Source organism: Copidosoma floridanum, unplaced genomic scaffold, assembly GCF_036245765.1.
Source record: "Copidosoma floridanum isolate Cflo_tuat_1 unplaced genomic scaffold, Cflo_Japanese_pri ptg000009l, whole genome shotgun sequence".
Classification (NCBI taxonomy): Eukaryota; Metazoa; Arthropoda; class Insecta; order Hymenoptera; family Encyrtidae; genus Copidosoma; species Copidosoma floridanum.
In genome coordinates, this window is record NW_028321886.1 from 8446154 (window position 1) to 8464176 (window position 18023).

The following is an 18023-nucleotide window of genomic DNA, read 5'->3' on the forward strand; positions in this document are numbered from 1 at the left end:
TTTGAAATTTTTAGATGTGTCGAGATTTTTTCATCAAATAAGTACTTCTATGCATGACTTTTAACTTTTTCGAAACACAGTAAGTATCTTAAATAGAACACCGGATTATTAGCGGAATTTTTTTATTTGTTTTTTGTTTTTTTTTGTTTTTTTTTTTTTGTTTTTTTTTTTTTAACTCACTAGAAGCGAAGTAAATTTCTCAAAAAATACATACCTATACTTTTGTTTGCGGAAAAGTTTATCAGTTAACAAAATCTGACTTTATTCATACGAGGGAAAAATAGCTAGCTTTGAAATGGAACTATATTATATATTATAATAACATGTATGTTCAATATCATCAGCGACCACGAAAATTAATTTTAAAAAAACTTATTGGTTTGTTTGCTGATGACCAATAAATCCGCTTGAAATTATAACAAATTAAATTTATCTCCAGCATCCATTCCGAAACGTTTCCGAAACAGGAGGTGGATGTGCGCAAAAATATATATACATGTGTATTTGCGATTCACATTTCAATAATTTATGGAGTAAAATAAATTTTTTTTTATTCAATACGTACACTTATACATGCTTAAGATGATGCACACACAACTTATCGCAATTGCGTCAGCGATAGCGTAAGTATATGTAAATTAATGAATTTTTTTAGTAACGTAAAATGGGGGGGGGTTTTGTTCTCGAATGATCAAGATATTACTCGTAAAATGACTAGCGCATAGTTTACTAAATGTCTAAAATATTGATTTTATAATTAAATGTGTCTGCAAGCTCGGGTAAACACCTGTTGTATAATTGTTTATTTATTTTACATGTACCCGTTACTTTTTTTTGTGACAAAACATATCATTACTAAGTAAGTTTTTCTACTTTTCTTTCGAATAGTTTGCAGCATACAACATTTATCATTAAGAAATATAATTCGGGCTCAACTGAATTAACTATAAATTCACCAAAGTTTTTTTTTATCTTGTAGTTTGACCTCTCGAGTAGACACTCAAAAACGAATGTTCATTTACGATTTTTTCAACAAAAACAAAAAGAACGAAATCCCTAGCAGTTTATTCACACGTGTATTTAGCAAAAAAATTCAAAAGGTATAATGATTATAAAAATTTACGAATTTTTAAAATAATAAATTATTCCATAAGTGATAGCGCAGTATTTCGATGGAAAGTTTAATTTCAAGGTACCCACTTTCGCTGAATGTGTAACACAATTTGAAAAAAGGTTCAAGTTTGTACGACGGCGACTTAATTTTAGTTTTTACGTTTTTTTTTTTTTTTTTTTTTTTTTCCATCTATTACCTCTTTTAAGTCATCCTGCAGCAGCTCAACAGTCAAAATTAATCAACTTATTTTGTAAATCGTATTCGTGTGTACGTAACATATGCAGACTAGAGTTGTCTTTTTTTTTTTTTTTTTTCATATGCAACCATAATAAAAAATTAATATAGTATTAGACAGGGCACCATATATTTATCATTACATTGTCTTATTTCTAAATTTTTTAACATCACTTGGCTGTTGAGTATTACAATTAAATTAAATCTTCTATAATTTACTATTTTCTCTCCAAAATTGTGTTACAGTTATATATATCTCGCACATTCCTATACTTTTTTATTGCATGGATTTACGATAAATAGTGTAACTGCAACCAACTTGCGTATATATATGTTACACACTCAACAACAGCAGCCATGGTGAGTCTGTGAAATTGAAAGGATTAAACAAAAAACGCCATAATAGTGACTGGACGTTTATACGCGAAACGAGCCTATGGCAGTAAAACAGCTCAGCTAAAGCACGTCTGATAGGCCAGGTCGATAGATAATCAGCATGTGCGAAATTGCAGCAGCAACGCAGTGACAGCTGACGTTTGTTTTCATTTTTCATTGAATCATCGCTCCGGATCTGCAGTGTATAAGAGGGTGAGTCAGAGAGAAGGGAAAGCGAAGGCAAACTCCGATGCTCCGAAAGTGCGCAGTACGTGGGTCTCCCTCTCTCTTCTCTATTATATGGATATTGGCTATATATAACAGAGAGACTTGTCAGATAGTCGACAGTTCCACTGTGAACTTGCATCAGCAACGCGTATAATAGCAAACATTTAACTACCGTGCATAATAATACATATAGTAAAGTGCAAAAAGTAATAGTCATCAACATGGGCGTAATCGACTACAAAGTGTTTCTGGTCTGGTCTGAAGACCCGGATCAAAAGACCGAGATCCATCGACTTTCCATGGACATCATCAAGAACCCTTTCTCGAAGCTTCAGGAAAAACTCCAGGTCATATTCCCCGACACCCACGGCAAACGCTTGGACATTTCCTGGAAAGGTAAATCACGTAGCTCTGTAATGCTTTGTAATGATACGGTACTCTTGATACAGTTGACAATTACATTCAATGTATCATATATACCTCTGTACCCGTGTATGATATTACCGTTTTACCATCGTCTAAATTCTTATGTTTATAAGGCTGACATGGTTTTTTTAGATGGCGAAGGAGATTGTATTCGCATTACCAATGATGAGGAGTTGTCTATAGCGATCAACGAGATCAACGAACCGATACGCAAGCTGTACGTCACCGCGTACCAAAACAACCACAAGACTTTCCCCTCTGCCAGCGATACTTCCTCGGTGCCGAAAACTAAGCATCCGGGTGTTATTTGCGATAGCTGTGACAAGCCCGTTATCGGTTTCCGGTACAAATGCCTTCAATGCCCCGATTACGACTTGTGCAGCAATTGCGAAATCAAAAATTTACACGCCAAACACCTGATGATCCGCATGCCCACGCCCCTGCACTTGCGCTCACATCACGAGAAGCGCATGTTTTACATTATCAACAAGTTCATGAGAAAAGCCTCGTCTCCCACCTCGGACGAAGATGAATCTAAGGAATGTCCCTTCAAGAACAGAAGGTACAGTAGCACATCGCACAGCCGTCACTATGATCATGATCCGCAGACCCCATCTTGGCTGAACACTTTTACGACGTACTTGAATGACTGGGCCAACTTCCCGGAATGCCCTATCATGGAAAATGGAAAAAAGGAGTCCGAGCAGGAAAAAAATCAGGGCAAGTCGGACAAGGGTTCTGCAGCCTCGTCAAGCGAGAAAAATTCAGAGGAGCCCCACGTCGAATTATTGAAGAATATTGGCGAAACTATTTCGCATTTTTTAGACCCGCTGGGCATCGACGTGAACGTTCAAGTAAAAACTGATAAAACCGCGGAAACGAATAATTCAACTTCCACTGACAATCCGGCATCTAATAACGCAAAATCTACCGCCAATCGCTCCTCTTCCAAGCAAAGTGGAGTAGACCAAGCAAGTGGATCTGGATCAAGCACCCCAAGGAGCCAGAAAGGCGATGCCACTCCTGATAGAAAGCCTTCAAGTAGTTTTACTAAAGAGCCCTCACCTGCTCAAAATAGTGAAAGCCAAGGAAAAAAAGAAGAAACCAAATTGTCCAACGACAATGAAAATTTAAAGACTGATGATTGGACCTTACTGGACACTGAAAACATTCCCACTGCTCCTGTTGAAACATCTGATGCTGCAAGTAACACTGACGCAAAGAAGGTAAATATTTATTTGGATAAAATGACTAATTGTTAGAAAAAATAAATAAATATTTGTTTTTGCAGCCAAGTACCACCGAGGATAAACCTACCGAGGGCTCGTCAATTTATCCATCTCTACAAAACGTTACTGATACAGTTTGGCATTCCAATCCCAAAATACAGCGTGCAGTTGATGCAATGATGCAAATGGGGTTCACCAATGAAGGAGGCTGGCTAACTCAACTGTTGGTCTCAAAGAATGGAGATATCAGCAAAGTTTTAGATGCATTACAACCTACTCGCAATTAAAGCATAATTCATTTGTTATTCAAAAATTAAATTAATACATACCTAAAGGTCTATGTGAATCTGGTAAAACTATTGGTTGAAGTATTATTATGAGTAATAGAGTAGAAAAGTTATTTAATAGCTCTGTATTTGCTGGGTATATATGTACAAGTATAAATAAAATATTGGAAAAAAAGTAGCTGTATCATCTACTTGTTTTATGTACAGTGTCATAACTTGTATGAAACTAGACTTTTTATAAATCCTTGCAATAATCCATTAGTCTGTAGGGATTACTACCACATACCAATCTCAATTCTTTCAGTCCTTCTTCACTAATATTTCTTATCCACTTTCTATTTTTATAATATTCCATAACAGTGTCAAACTCATCTTGGGTATAATTTTCAACACCAACTGGTAAAAATGGATCTAAATGGTTAAAACCTTCTTTTGCGAGCAAATACCGTGGAAGGTGTGATTCTCGGTTATCCTGAGTAAAAATTAAAAATTTTTAGTAAGGACAAGTTAAAAATTTTTTAAATCTTTTAGTTATTACTATCAACAACTTACTTTAACAGCCTTTTGATCTACTGTAAGTACGATTTGTCCATTACACCAATCAGATTTTGTCAATTCTAAGAGAGATTGGGTTAAAGATACCCTTGAAGCTGGTACTTTTTGTTTATTGTCATCTTTAACAAATGTAGTTTTAGAATAAATTGCATTGTATCCATCAACTGCTACTAATGTATTGCATTTTCCTGCAATACTGGCTAGTTTGATTTCATTGAATAAGGTATCTATAACATCACAGGCATATTTAATCCTACTAATACCAAAATCTACCATCTCAGTTACAGGTGCATCTTTATGAAAAGTATCAACACCAAATACATAATCTTTTGACAGCTTTATCTGTTTTGCCGTGATGAAAGAAGTGAATTAAAACTTAATTTATCTCATGATGAGCATAAAATAAAGATAATTATACTCACATCTATTTTAGAAAGTAGCAAGGCATTAATATTTCTAAAATTCAGTAGTAATTTAGCTGCATCAATTGGTAAATCCACTAGACCTTCTTTTGTTTCTGAATTGGCACATTCTCGAGGAAATCTGTACCATTCTTGTACTAGAATAAATATTAATTTATAAATGCTAAAAATGCAATTAATCATACAAGTTATTTAAAATTCTTACACCATGGTATATAAATTATCAATTTCTTTGTGACGTAGCCATAATGAATTACATGTAACAAACTCAATGTTTTGCCAGTGCCGTCTTCTCCAACTGTGCATCATTGTTAAGGTTTACAATAAAAAACGTAAGATTCACATTAATTGTATTGATAATAAAAGGATACACAAAACGTATTTGTTCACAGGTTTGCTGTAATCAGTTTGAGACAGATATCTTATAATTTCAAGTGCTGGTTTTCTAATTAAAATATTCCATTGCATGAAAGTTTTTATCTCCTTTTTTATTGGAGTAAGAGGCATTTCACCATCGCCAATAATTGGTACAATGTCACTTGGCGGAACAGTGTAATATCTGCCCAAATGTTGCTTTGTATGCTTAGCAGGATTGTTTTCATTAGTACGAAATGTTTGTAATACTTCTTCCTGTATTTTCACTGCTTGAGCAGTCTGAGTGCCTAGGCTTCTCAGACTGACTGATTTTAATAATTTAAAGGCGAGTCCTTTTAAAATAATAATCATTAAATTTCACGTTACAGGCACTAAATTTCTTATGAAAAACGTATTACTTACCATTACATAGAGCCATTTTTTTTAATTTTGGCGAAAGTGATAAAACAGTCCTATTCGAGGTTAACTTAGGACAAGAGAGTCATTTACGAAGTCAGTAAGTATTCACAAGCAATTTCATACTAACATATAATCATCACATTTTTTTAAAGAAATTGGGCAAAATTACTAAAATTATTACGAAACAAACTTTATATCAAAAAAATCAACTTATTGTTTAACGGATACGTTTTTTTTTTGTGTTGTCCCAGTGCGTTATTAAGGTGTGTATACAGTACGCACACGAAAAAAAATGAGTGAAAAGAAAAGACACGCACAGGCGGGAAGTAAAAAAAAATTTAACACTGCAAAGTAGAAAAAATGCAATCTATTTATTTTACATGGTAAACAATTAAGAAATAGATCGAAAAGTATTGTTTTTTCACTGTTAGTGAAATTTTATTATTATTTATAAGTATAAAAAACACTACTTCGAGTGGAATAACTTTTTGTTTTTATGAAAAACGAATTAGGTACAATTTTTCATGCCTAGGTGTACAATAAATTTTTTACAAGATGAAATACGTAATCGTATAATCATAAATATTAATTTAAGTCTTGTACTCGTGTAATTTCAGTTGCTAACTTTTACACTGTTTTTAAAATAATTCACATATATATTTTAAAAACTCACACCTAGGAGTTTACAAATTACAAAATTATCAGAACCAAGAAGCTTCATGATTCGTCAAATTATTTACAATTATAATTTTTACTTTCCTTTTCGATGCTCCAGTCGTGGTCGACCTTTTTTGGCAGCTGGCTTATCTTTACCTTTGTTAAACATAGGATGAAGTGCTGAATAAAACAAAAATTGTACATTTTACTGCGCTTCATAAACATATTAGTAAAATTAGATTTGGAATCATTAAGAAAATTACCATCTGTAGGTGCTCCTTTCAAATCAATCTCGTAATGTTTAAATTTCTTTGCAGGAATTTCATGAGAGGTCGGTGCTTCCTCATTTTCTTCAACTTCTGGAGCGATTGGTAAAAATTGTAAAGATTCTTGGCCTTCAATCTCTTCATCTGAACTACAGAAAGCTGCCACCCTTTCAATAGCTTGTACATCTACTTCAATTTCTTCGTCTTGTGCTTCTTCACCTTGGACCACAGATTTGTCTTCATCACTTATATCAAATTCGCTTTCTCTCTCTTCGTACTCAACATTTTCATCAAGTTCTTTGAAATCTGGAGCAAAAGCTGACCAATTTTCTACTTGATTTTGTGCCCAGATTGAAACAACTCCTGATGATATCGAAGCAATGATTGGTCTTACTGGATGCCACTATAAACAAAACATTGCATTAATTATCAATTAGTGTGTTAAAAATCATACATCAATTAAAATGTAATTACCACAACGTCAAGTAAAAGTTCCCCTTTCGTGCCGTGTAAAATTTTTTGCAAATTACCAACACTTTTTTCCCAAATGTACAAAGCATGCTGCCTGGCTGAACCAGCACAAACATATTCCCCATCTCCTGAAAAGCAACACTTTTTCCAAGTTGTTTTATTGACAAGATCTTGAAGTTTTTGAATTGGTTCTGGCTGTCCATCAATTCCACAAGTTAAAACTTCTGCACTATCATAAACCCTTATAACTCTGTCTGCAGTATTCACTAAAAAGTAAGAGCCTCTTCTAGCAAACTCTATACTTTTAACAGCTGTATTGCTGGCTGTTCCCTGTGATATTTTAAAAGATGCTTTCACAGAACAAGACTCTACATCAAGAACTAAAATTCTCCCTTTTCCGTTACCAGTAAAAATATAATCCCCTCTTCTATTGAATGATGCAACGATATTTAAGTCACTCTAGAAATTTTAGTTTATATCATACTTTTACGTGAATAAGTAAATTTAAAAAAAAATCAGTTTAACCTTACATCTTGATCTAGAGGAATAACATGATGCCCACCCTGAATATCCACAGAAACAGCAGCATGTCTGACAGGGCAAACTAAAAATTTTGTCGAATTTCTTGGATGAAACTGTACTTTTAAAATGGGAGAAGGAAATCTGTACTTTTGTTCACACTCGCCATTCAGCACATCCCATATACATACATTATTGTCAGTTGAAGCACTGAGTAATTTATGACCATGTCTAGACCAACTAGTGAGAGAATACGTTTTATTAATTAATTTTGATGAAAACAGGAAATATTAAAAAAAAAATTTTTTACCTCAGTGAACATACTGGATGAACGTGTGCACTAATAATTTTTGCAATACCTCTTGTCAAAAAATCCCAAATTACAATTCTTCCATCATTACAACCTACAGCTAACAATGTTCCACGCTTATTAAATGTACATGTAACAGCAAGTGAAATGCAATCTAACGTTCCATCGAATTCCTTAAAAAAAAAAAAAAAAAAAAAAAAGGTAAATTTTATGAATAATTTTTTTTTGTGACATTTTGATTGTGCATAATTTAAATATAGAGCTCGTACTTCTGGATAATTCTGGCCAAAAGATTCTGTAAAAAAATATTTTTAGAATATTTTAATAGTAAGTAAAAATCGGATTAAAACAAAAACAATTTACTTACCTAATAATTCAAGATTCATTATTTATAGGTCAGTTAACACTTGTAAGACTGGTGTAACCTACTAAGTATGCTAAATCATAAAAGGTTCAACAATAATTTTGTGTCATCGATTGACTACAATCTCGTAAAATTTTTTATGAATTTTAAACTTTTGTAACCAATAATCCACTGAGTGTTTAAGTATAATTTACACCAAACAACTTGACTGCTTTTTGTTTACGAAAACAAAAACAATAATAAAACTGAAAGTTGAAGCGCGTATAGAGCATTAATTAGGGCCCATTTTCATGATTACGTTACCTAAGACGAGTGTCAAGAACTTTGCAAGCTTTGACGCTGGTTCTCAATTCAGTGTAAAAATGGACCTTGATAAACATCTGATGTTTATTTTTGTGTATCAGTGAGGGACGATTCGACGATTAGATTAAACGATTGTAAGATGAAGACGACCAATATGAATGGAATAAGTACTGTATTTTGAAGAGATGGAAAACAGTTTCAAGGGTAGAAAATAAATTTCTCTTTAAGATTGTTTGAAATTCAAATATACCAAAAACTGTTTTAAGCTTCAAGGCTAATGTTGGAAAATCGTGTAAATATTTTTCTGTTAAATTATTGTTTGTTTAATAATGTGCACTGGTACTGATTAATTTATGTCATAGGTTCCTCAACTTACATTACCTTATTTGGTATCAAAAATTCTTAACGTCCAAATAACTATTGTTTTCGTCTCAAATGGATGATCTAACTAAACAAGTAAGTGATTATCCGAAAATGAAATCGCAATTTGTAATATCATTGACACCTATGTTTTTCAGATTGAAGAGATAGAAACCTTGACAGCAATTTATGGTGATGAATTACAAACGGAGGATGAAGAAAATAGATCTTATAGTATTAAAATCTCTGATAATCGTAATAAGAATCTGTATGTGAAGCTATATTTTAAACTGCCTGAAGATTATCCTACCATGTCCCCTCCAACATTTGAGATTTCAGCTCCACACTTGAAGAAAAATCAAAAAGAACAACTTTGTCATGCTCTTGAAGATGTTTACTTGTAGGTAGTTGATAATTATTTTCATAGTATTGTTACTTAAATTTCTTTTTTTTTCTAGATCAAACATTGGGGATACTGTTATTTTTCAATTTATAGAAAAAATAAGAGAGGAATTCTCATCATCTTTAGAACTGGAAGATCAGTTGAAAGATCTCACAATTTCAAAGCCAATACCGATTGAAAATGATAATGAATATCGCTTATTTGAATGCCCAGAAATTATTCATGGTGAGACAATGATTGATAGAAAAAGCTCATTTCAAGGCCATGCTGCTACAGTTTTTTCTGTTGAACAAGTTAGGTAATTGTAAAAAGTAAACTATCGATTTTCAATAACATTTTTTTCAGTATTTCATAGTTATCCTCATTATTTAACCTGCAGACAAGTAATTAATAAGCTCAAGGAAAATAAAAAAATTGAGCATGCAACTCACAACATATCTGCATATAGGATATATAATGAAAGTAATAATAGTTTTATACATGACTGTGATGATGATGGAGAAACTCAAGCTGGAAGTAGATTGTTACATTTGTTAGAGGTAAGTTATTTTCGTATTAAGTTGTCGAATATATTATGGTCTCATTAAAGACTTTGATAAATTTTTTTTTTTTTTTTTTTTTTTTTTTTTTAAGATTATGAATGTTAAAAACATTGTAGTAATCGTATCACGATGGTATGGTGGGATACATCTGGGACCAGACCGTTTCAGACACATTAATAATGCTGCTAGACAGGTTCTCACAGCAGCAAATTTGATACCAATCACTAAAAAGTAATGTTAATACCTTAGATTACTTGTTACTATGGATGTTCAAGTCCTCGCAAGCATGTACATATAAAAGTTGTTAAAGGGAGAAAAAAATTTATTAAGAAATTTAAAAAAATCAACGACAATGTAACTACTGCATGAAACTAAACAATGGGTCATTTGATGCAAACAGTTACAAAAAATTTTATTTTTAATACATTTTATAATTCAAAAATAAAAACTATAAATCACATTTATGTCTTACAGTTCTTTCAAAATTAAAAATGTACATACGCAGGTATTCAAGAGTAATAGTGTATTTATTATACACTTAGGTAGTTGAGTAAAGAAAGTCTAAGGTCGTCCGTGGATTGTGATAATAGGGCGATCTGAGATTTCTTCATAGCTACTTCCGGCCATGGTATACATATAATTTAAAGTGCTGCTGCGGTCAGGAAGTGGTTATTTCGATCCGCATAGCAAACAGAAAGTAATTGATTTCTTGCCTCAGGCACTTTTGCAAAAATATTTATGAAATATTTTTCATGCTTTTAACGTTACGTTTAAAAAAATTGTATGATATATGTAAACAATGTACAGATTTTTTACAACAAATTCGCTAAAAGTGTCATTTAACCAAGTAATATCCAGTCACTCTTCTCTTCACGCATCGTGGACTTGACAAACTCTTTAGAAAGTTCTTAAAATAAAATATTTAAATTAAATACAGTGTTAACATTTAGCCTTACAAATAAAACTAAATATTACCACTAAAGTGAGATTCGGCTGCAGAATCTTTAATATCAGATCCGAAGTTATCATTCTTATTGTATTCTGATAAATTTTGAAATTTATCCGTTGAAGATTCACCAATTTTTAGTTCATCATTAATATTTTCACTCTTACACGTAGTTTGAGATTGTATCACAGCGCGTGGATTAAAATTGATACACTGAGACTCAACGGAGGCGCGGGAATTTATATTGGACATTCTTATTTTATCTTCATATTTTGATAAGTCTAAATAATTATACAACAGCTTTTCTTTGTTTTCGACAGCTTTTTCTATGTTTTCATAATTCTTTCCATTTTCTAAAATAAAGCTTTCAGTTCTATCAGAAACTTGAGATAATTCATTGATTCTAATAGAAACACAGTCTTTATCACTATGTTTAGAATTTGCTGGAATGACACTATTTGTAATCAATTTTGCTGACTGCAATGATTGAGTTTTTTCTTTTTTATGTGATGATAACTTTTCCCTTCTCTTAGGCGTGTAAACAACTTCTTCAAAATCTTGTTGACTAATTTTTTCAAAAATATCTTTGCGATCTATTGCAGAACTTTTGAAATTCACGGAATCGTTTGATTTTTTCAACACTTCCATATCAGTCACTAGGGGAGTATCTAAATCTATTGAAACAACTGGTGGGGCTTCTACACATACTTCTACCGCTTCTTCTGCATTTATAATCGAAGTTGTATCCAATCCAATAACGATAGGTGGTAAAATGCTAATGGTTAGGAAATAAACATTTTGAAAAATTGTAAATTCAATGCACAAATTAATTTTAAAGATAAATTTAAGTAGGAATCAGCGATCTATTGAAACAGGGTGAAAAATAAATACACATAGTGTTTAAATTTTTTAATCAATATGTTGTAGAGATGTTTTGCTGGCTATTGGTGACAGATTTTTCTACTTAATGGGTCACTGATTTTTATTTCGATTTATCAAGATTAAAAAAGGGAGTAGATAACATCATGTTGAAAAAATAATATAAATGACTTGTCAGAATAAAAATTACCTCGTTGCCTGCATAATACTTGTTGGGTTTATTTTATGAAATGGAATGGCAGGAACAATGGAGCTTGATTTTAATTTTGATGTGATATCCGAAAGTCCCCAAGCTATTGGCTTACTTGATTCTGCGATCGGTGTTATCTGTTCTAGTGATTCATGTGGAACTAAAATAATAGCATTTTTTTTAAATTGCGAACGGTATTGATCACATATCACATTAATTTTTAAAAGTATACCTGTTTCTAAAATATCTATTTCGGGATAGCAAGACAATCTTAAAATATTTCTTTCACCTTCAAGAACAAAAATTTCATCTTCAAAGCATGCAACATCCGTTACTTTTCTAAGATCAGTGACAACTGAAGTTATAGTGATTTCATTTGGATTCAAAAGATAAATAACATCTTGATTAAAGGTCACTAATAAGTTATCCGAAAATGGTTTTATGATGCCAAACTTAACATCTTCTTTAATTCTTTTTTTAGATTTCTCTGGTATAGGATTTAATAAATTCACTCTTGATGGTTCTGTTTTTACTGCTCCTTTGAAAATAAGAGTTTTTAAAACAGTGCCGGTTTTATCTGCTTGCCAAATTCTCAAGCCAGGCCTAGTTGCATAAATTACTGGAGGGTCAACATAATTTTTATTGTTCGCAAAAACAGCCCCAAATTTACCAAGCCTGAAAATTTTAAGTAATTGGTTTAGATTTTAATAATAAACAAAAATTGTTTAAATTAGTAATCTAATGTGATTACATTTTTCTTTCTTTTTGTCCAATTTGTTTGACTTGATTATTCTGCTTATTATCAACTATAATTGTCCTAAACAAAGTAGATATCAATAACAGCCCGTTTTGGTAACTAAGTTGCACTACTGGATACTTTTCATTTAACAGCTCGGTGGATTCGAATGAGCGCTAAATTAAAATTAAAAATAATTATAAAAAGAGTCAGTTTTCATTGTTGTTGACTTACCATAAAAAAATTTATTTCAGTTGAAACAACGAAACCGTCTTGATCACCGCTAAATAACTTCATTCCATTCTTAGACCATTCCACAGCCGTTACTGTTACCTTATGCATACCTTTAATACTAAATCTTTCTACCTTAAATGTTGGGACAATATTAGTTTAGCGAACAACATTTACGTGTAAAATTATGCTTTTATAAAGTAATATTATATGATAAGTAATATTATCATTACCTGTGGCTTTTTACTTGGTTTCAGGGATTCAGGTAATGAATCGGGAATTTTCTTTGGTATTTGAAAAATGGTAATTATTCCTTGATCATGACCAGCTGCAACCATGAATTCTACAGTGGATACGACTCTAATGCATGTGATACCGTTACCAGAGTTCTGAAAAAAAAAATACTAAATGCTTATAACTTGCAAAATAACTGGTATGAGATTGATGTAGAACCACTTACCTCGCAGGCAAGAGTTTCAAGTTTCCCAGTCTTCCTATCAAACCAATACACAAGATTGTGATTAGTGCCAATTGCAATAAACTCGGCCACAGCGTCGATGCACGTGAAATTTATATCTTGCGCGAATAGGCCTACTTGAAGTTTTGCTGGAAGCTTTTGCAACAATGTTGTCAGTGGGGCCCATTCCTGCAGAGGCCCACTCTCCTGACGTGATGGGCTCGTCATTTTATGTATTCGTTGCTATCAAATCTTCAATCCTACAACATTTTTTACTATCTGCCAAATATTTCATCTTGCCGTGGAAAAGCTAAAGTATCTGGCATTAAATTTTTTTCAAATAACAAAAAAATACTCAAGTTGGAGCACCACCTGTTCAATTATCTTTGGTTACCAAATGAGAATCACGAATTTCAATCAATGTATAAACTTCATAGCTTGCTGATTGTTACGTACCTACTTATTTATTTACTTAGAAACATTACTTAACAACACTAAAACACCGCATTACAAACGTATGAGCATTGAGCACTGAGTCACTGCTGGTCAGTGACAGCCTGACAGGTGAACTTGATATTTAAAAGCGCGAGAGAAAAAGAGAGAACACGACACACACATATGATACTGATTTACTGATACATCGTCACAACACAAGCACAAGCCATCCCCATTATCCACCCCCCATCCCCCTCCGCACTACTCCCGCAGTCCGCTCGCCGTGTTTCCCCAGAGGGCGGTCCCGTTTTGAGAGAAAGGGTTATCAAGAAAAAAGTTGCACTATTACGAAAGAAGAAATAAATTATCTACTAACGTCTCGAAAATTAGTTTTTATTATTTAATTGGTGCAAAACTTTTTGTGATAAGTGAAGCTTCATGGGCAAACGATTTATTTACAAGTGTATTGATGGCATATCTGATACATTCAACGCCAAAATAGTTGTATGACAATATTTTTTTAAAAATATGCTTCAATTGGATAAACTGTATAACTGTATTTGTCTGCAGTTTATTAATCTACCCACCACTACTGAATTGCAGAAGGGTATAGAATCAAGTGTTTGTCAAGTTTGAAATGTTATTTTATTAGATTAAGTATATCACAGTATTTGACTTAGTCCTGCTGTCAGAATTTTTTTACACGAGTGTTGTTGAAGTTTGTTTAAAAAATTAACTAATAATGGCGGCAATGAGAAATTTTTTGCAAAGAGAAATTTTCAACCTCAGCGACGAAAAGATACTCAGTATCTGTCGTGTCAGCAAGGCCTACAAAAAGAAAAAGATGAGCTTTCTCTGCCTTGTCTCGACAACTGATACCCCAGAGACTCTGATTTTATATCAGGTGAAGAGCAGCAGTGATAAAAGTCCATTCAAGAAAAAACAATCCTGGCATTTGTCAGACATCAGCAGAATCGATGGAATTGGTGGAGACTCTATGGACCTTGAATTACACATTGACAAAATTTATAAGTGGTCAGCTACAAATGCACTGGAAAGAAGAAACTTTATTCACAATCTCTGCACATATTCTTATAGTTTGCCTCAAAGGCCTGAGTATAAAAATATTCCTAAGGAGTGGTTGTCAGTAGAACAAACCAGCATCGCTCCTAGTGACAACATTGCTCCTGGTAAATATACATATAAGTTGGATGATTACTGCTTACATAGTATAAATTCAGTGTTTGTATTTGATTAAAAAAAATTTTTTTTACAGATTTTATGCAACCGCCTATAAACCTTTTATCAACCTCATATCAACCAATAACTGAAAAAGAAACGACAGATTTGGCGACACTGATGGAAAACTGTTATTACGCTGTTTCAAATGCAGAATTATTCATGGAAACATTAGCCAAAGACTTATCTGTACTCGATGGTGTAGGTTTTTATTTCAACATCTACAAAAAAAAATTGTAAGAAAATTGTAATTAACAGAAAAAAAAACTTTTTAGGAAAATATACAATCAGTTCTTGCTTCTGAGCCGCAAGTGACTCAGTTAATGAACGGCATTACAGCAGCAATCAGTGAAGCATCTGTAGTTGAAACGCAATTAACTGCTTATGATGAAGCATTGGGAAGAATTAGAGAAGCAATGGATCGTGTGGCCCAAAAAAATCAAGCTATTCATGTTGCCAATCGGAATTCTAGATTACTTTTAGAGCAGCTAGAAGTTGTAATTGTAAGAAAAAAAAAACTTTCATTTTACAATAATTTTATTTGATAGTTTATATTCAAAGGTACTTATGGATGTCATTGAATTTTTAGACGCAGCTTACTGTCACTCCTGAGCATCAAAAAATTTTAAGCGAAGCAGAACTCCCGGGTCACAAAGATGAATTGGCAGAAGCTGGTGCCGATCTGCTGAAAGCAATTTCTTTTCCTTTGCCTCTTGGCTTGGATAAATTAAGTGCTGTAGCCGAGCAACGAAAGAAGTTGGACAAATTAAGAGCGAAATTTTCCTTACTAGTGGCTAGACATCTAAATAATTTATTTATTCACTTGGTAATTAATTTTTTGTAAATTTTCTTACACAACACAATTTGTTAAAAAATATTCGTCATCTCATAACCAGGGTAATGATAGTAGTGAAGCGCCACAGTCGAACATTACTTCAGCAACATCGTCAGACAGTGCATCAAATGATTTTAAGTTATCAACGCACCAGTCTATACAAAAAGAATTAGAACCATATACTGAACTCATGAAATTACTAAGGGCACTAGACCCTAAAGCTTTCACGCAACTGACGAAAGTTTATACGAAAACTATGGGTACTCTGTATCAAAGAGATTTCAAATACTTTTTTGATGAAGCTAAAGACCGCCTTATTGCCAAGCGTCTTCAACACCAACACCACCGTGAGTCAAAATTTTTTTTCTTTAAAAATACGATGAAAGCTAGCAAGCTGATACACGTTCTATACATTTTTATTCAGCCCACCTAATGAGCAAATCAATGAGCGGAGCATTGCCAAAAGGAGATACGGAAACATTGATTTCATCATTAATACCTCCAATTTGCCTTCTTAGTTACGAACAATGGACTCCACAGGGAGAAGGAGCTTTGTTGGATTCAGTATTAGATAACGTGCTTTCGCAATTGCAACCAGTTTGCCTTGCCGAGCAAGCTTTTTGTACTTCCTTTCTTCATCTCGATACTTTGTCAACGACAAAAGTAAAAAATTTCGTACCATACAATGCTTGGCATACCCAAAATATATACATATTTTTATGTGCATTTCGTCCTACAGACTATCAAAGATGAAACGGGCAGCTGCAGCAGTGGAAATAGCGGAGAAGACCACAATGTAGCATTTAGTCCTGGTTCAGCTAACATGAACGACATTACGAAATTAGAACGTCAAGTTAACGAACAAGTTCGGGCTACAATGGCCGCTATATTTCCGACTTTAGAAACAGAACTGAACAGTTTCATAACTTTTCTTGAAAAAATAGATACATTGTGAGTTGACAAAAATTCCCAGTCAAAAGAACCATAAAGTATATTGTGAATTTTGTTTCTCTTCACAGTTGGTGCATGTACGTATTGGTGCGTTTGTCTCAGCACGTCATGTCAGCTCAAGATACCGGATCATTTTTATCCATGACTTTTGCTTCGGCTCTCGTGCAAGCAAAGCGAGCCTTTGACAAATTCATGCAAATGCAACAACAATCTATTCTCGATACTAAAGTCAATCGGCGAAACAAATGTGGTATTTTACCGTACGTCGAAAATTTTGGTCCTTTTGCGAGGACAGCTGAAAATATCTTCAAAAATTCCGATAGAAAAGTAGATTTGGAAAAATGGTACACCAAGTTGATAAGCACCATGTTTGAGGCGATCGTTGTTCACAGTACCGAACATCATAAGACGCCAACCGAAGTCATAAAAATGGGTATAGCACGTATTTTTCGAGCAACATATTTAAATTGAATTTTTGTATAATTCTAGAAAATTTTATATTTTGTGCAGAAAATTTTCATCACTTGCACGACCTTTTATCTCAATTAAAGATTTCGGTTCTGGATCACGAACGCAAGGAAGCAAAACAAAAATATCAAGACGCTCTAAGAGCTTATGTTACCCGTTATTTTGGAAGACCTTTAGAAAAATTAAATGTAAGCTAAACACAAATCACGTGACATTTATTTTTTAAGTAATTTGTTGCTTGTTGTCATAGTTTTTCTTTGATGGCATCCAAGCGAAAGTTGGAGCTGGTGTAAAGGAGTCGGAAATCAGCTATCAAATGGCTTTCAGTAGACAAGAGTTGCGAAAAGTAGTTAAGGAATATCCTGCCAGAGAAGTTAAAAAGGGTCTTGAAAATTTATACCGAAAAGTGGAAAAACATTTGTGCGAAGAAGAAAACCTTTTGCAGGTAAACTCGATGTTAAACATAAAACAAAAACAATTAATAACATAAATATTTGAACTGCAGGTCGTGTGGCGAGAAATGCAGGGTGAATTCATCACCCAGTATAAACATATCGAAGAGCTTATTCAACGATGTTACCCTGATAGTAACGTTACTTTAGAATTTTCCATTCAAAATATATTAGAATTTTTCTCTGAAATTGCGCAATCTCATTAACGGATGAAGATTTTAATAAACATATATTAATCGTTAATTATTGAGCATAATTATGAAAATAAACGATATTTTTATAACGTAATTAAAACTTTTTTTTAAAAGAATGTTATGCTTGATCAATGCATGAGAGCGCCATCATTTATATCAGATTGTACAGAC

The 18023-nt window shown here is 33.1% G+C and overlaps 6 protein-coding genes across 12 annotated transcripts; 3 read left to right on the forward strand and 3 right to left on the reverse strand.

Moving 5' to 3' along the window:
• Positions 1–1977: 1977 nt before the first annotated feature.
• On the forward strand, positions 1978–4071 carry ref(2)P (refractory to sigma P). The gene is made up of 3 exons (XM_014361828.3): positions 1978–2347; positions 2510–3603; positions 3669–4071. Exons 1-3 carry the CDS (start codon positions 2173–2175, stop codon positions 3891–3893), a joined length of 1494 nt encoding a protein of 497 aa, XP_014217314.2. The 5' UTR covers positions 1978–2172; the 3' UTR covers positions 3894–4071.
• Positions 4002–6055, reverse strand: mRpS29 (mitochondrial ribosomal protein S29). The gene is made up of 6 exons (XM_014361829.2): positions 5648–6055; positions 5242–5577; positions 5076–5168; positions 4871–5007; positions 4446–4790; positions 4002–4365 (listed from the first exon to the last, which is right to left on the reverse strand). Exons 1-6 carry the CDS (start codon positions 5661–5663, stop codon positions 4129–4131), a joined length of 1164 nt encoding a protein of 387 aa, XP_014217315.2. The 5' UTR covers positions 5664–6055; the 3' UTR covers positions 4002–4128.
• A 70-nt stretch (positions 6056–6125) lies between these two features.
• On the reverse strand, positions 6126–8435 carry Rbbp5 (retinoblastoma binding protein 5). Its single transcript, XM_014361846.2, has 7 exons — positions 8235–8435; positions 8137–8162; positions 7868–8040; positions 7569–7797; positions 7042–7497; positions 6565–6970; positions 6126–6481 (listed from the first exon to the last, which is right to left on the reverse strand). Exons 1-7 carry the CDS (start codon positions 8251–8253, stop codon positions 6396–6398), a joined length of 1395 nt encoding a protein of 464 aa, XP_014217332.1. The 5' UTR covers positions 8254–8435; the 3' UTR covers positions 6126–6395.
• Positions 8436–8593: 158 nt separating this feature from the next.
• LOC106645880 (protein IMPACT-like) lies at positions 8594–10231 on the forward strand. Of its 2 annotated transcripts, none has more exons than XM_089589588.1 (6): positions 8594–8824; positions 8897–8990; positions 9053–9294; positions 9353–9595; positions 9677–9836; positions 9931–10231. In XM_089589588.1, the coding sequence occupies exons 2-6, from the start codon at positions 8970–8972 to the stop codon at positions 10072–10074; spliced, it is 810 nt and encodes a 269-aa protein (XP_089445714.1). In that variant the 5' UTR covers positions 8594–8824; positions 8897–8969; the 3' UTR covers positions 10075–10231. The 2 variants fall into 2 exon arrangements, with proteins under 2 accessions (XP_089445714.1, XP_089445715.1); XM_089589589.1 differs by having other exon boundaries at positions 8594–8826; positions 9956–10008.
• A 70-nt stretch (positions 10232–10301) lies between these two features.
• On the reverse strand, positions 10302–13941 carry LOC106645867 (WD repeat-containing protein CG11141). 2 transcript variants are annotated; one of them, XM_014361825.2, is made up of 8 exons: positions 13735–13941; positions 13282–13650; positions 13055–13210; positions 12825–12956; positions 12606–12766; positions 12087–12529; positions 11855–12014; positions 10302–11560 (listed from the first exon to the last, which is right to left on the reverse strand). In XM_014361825.2, the coding sequence occupies exons 2-8, from the start codon at positions 13504–13506 to the stop codon at positions 10804–10806; spliced, it is 2034 nt and encodes a 677-aa protein (XP_014217311.2). In that variant the 5' UTR covers positions 13507–13650; positions 13735–13941; the 3' UTR covers positions 10302–10803. The 2 variants fall into 2 exon arrangements, with proteins under 2 accessions (XP_014217311.2, XP_089445521.1); XM_089589395.1 differs by lacking the exons at positions 13282–13650; positions 13735–13941 and having other exon boundaries at positions 12825–12952; positions 13055–13116.
• Positions 13686–18013, forward strand: Sec3 (exocyst complex component Sec3). 5 transcript variants are annotated; one of them, XM_089589393.1, is made up of 11 exons: positions 13686–14944; positions 15013–15153; positions 15228–15455; positions 15542–15778; positions 15849–16134; positions 16254–16450; positions 16527–16738; positions 16807–17171; positions 17249–17394; positions 17457–17651; positions 17712–18013. In XM_089589393.1, exons 1-11 carry the CDS (start codon positions 14456–14458, stop codon positions 17862–17864), a joined length of 2649 nt encoding a protein of 882 aa, XP_089445519.1. In that variant the 5' UTR covers positions 13686–14455; the 3' UTR covers positions 17865–18013. The 5 variants fall into 5 exon arrangements, with proteins under 5 accessions (XP_089445519.1, XP_089445518.1, XP_089445517.1 ...); XM_089589392.1 differs by having other exon boundaries at positions 13686–14907; positions 14988–15153; positions 16212–16462; XM_089589391.1 differs by having other exon boundaries at positions 13686–14903; positions 14990–15153; positions 16212–16462.
• The last annotated feature ends 10 nt before the right edge of the window (positions 18014–18023 follow it).

Bases quoted from the DNA above. Each gene is read 5' to 3' on its own strand.
- mRpS29 (XM_014361829.2), bottom strand. The intron at 5,008-5,075 runs GTAAGAATTTTA...TATTTATTCTAG, and splicing joins GATAATTTATATACCATGGT to TACAAGAATGGTACAGATTT. The intron at 4,366-4,445 runs GTAAGTTGTTGA...ATTTTTACTCAG, and splicing joins TAGATCAAAAGGCTGTTAAA to GATAACCGAGAATCACACCT.
- Rbbp5 (XM_014361846.2), bottom strand. The intron at 8,041-8,136 runs GTACGAGCTCTA...TTTTTTTTTAAG, and splicing joins TTGGCCAGAATTATCCAGAA to GAATTCGATGGAACGTTAGA. The intron at 7,798-7,867 runs GTAAAAAATTTT...TTCTCTCACTAG, and splicing joins CATCCAGTATGTTCACTGAG to TTGGTCTAGACATGGTCATA.
- LOC106645880 (XM_089589588.1), top strand. From the start codon at position 8,970: ATGGATGATCTAACTAAACAA. The intron at 8,991-9,052 runs GTAAGTGATTAT...TATGTTTTTCAG, and splicing joins TGGATGATCTAACTAAACAA to ATTGAAGAGATAGAAACCTT. The intron at 9,596-9,676 runs GTAATTGTAAAA...TTTAACCTGCAG, and splicing joins TTTTCTGTTGAACAAGTTAG to ACAAGTAATTAATAAGCTCA.
- LOC106645867 (XM_014361825.2), bottom strand. From the start codon at position 13,506: ATGACGAGCCCATCACGTCAGGAGAGTGGGCCTCTGCAGGAATGGGCC. The intron at 12,957-13,054 runs GTAATGATAATA...CCAACATTTAAG, and splicing joins AACCAAGTAAAAAGCCACAG to GTAGAAAGATTTAGTATTAA. The intron at 12,767-12,824 runs GTAAGTCAACAA...ATTTTAATTTAG, and splicing joins CTGAAATAAATTTTTTTATG to CGCTCATTCGAATCCACCGA.
- Sec3 (XM_089589392.1), top strand. From the start codon at position 14,456: ATGGCGGCAATGAGAAATTTTTTGCAAAGAGAAATTTTCAACCTCAGC. The intron at 15,779-15,848 runs GTAATTAATTTT...TCTCATAACCAG, and splicing joins ATAATTTATTTATTCACTTG to GGTAATGATAGTAGTGAAGC. The intron at 16,135-16,211 runs GTGAGTCAAAAT...ATTTTTATTCAG, and splicing joins TCTTCAACACCAACACCACC to CCCACCTAATGAGCAAATCA.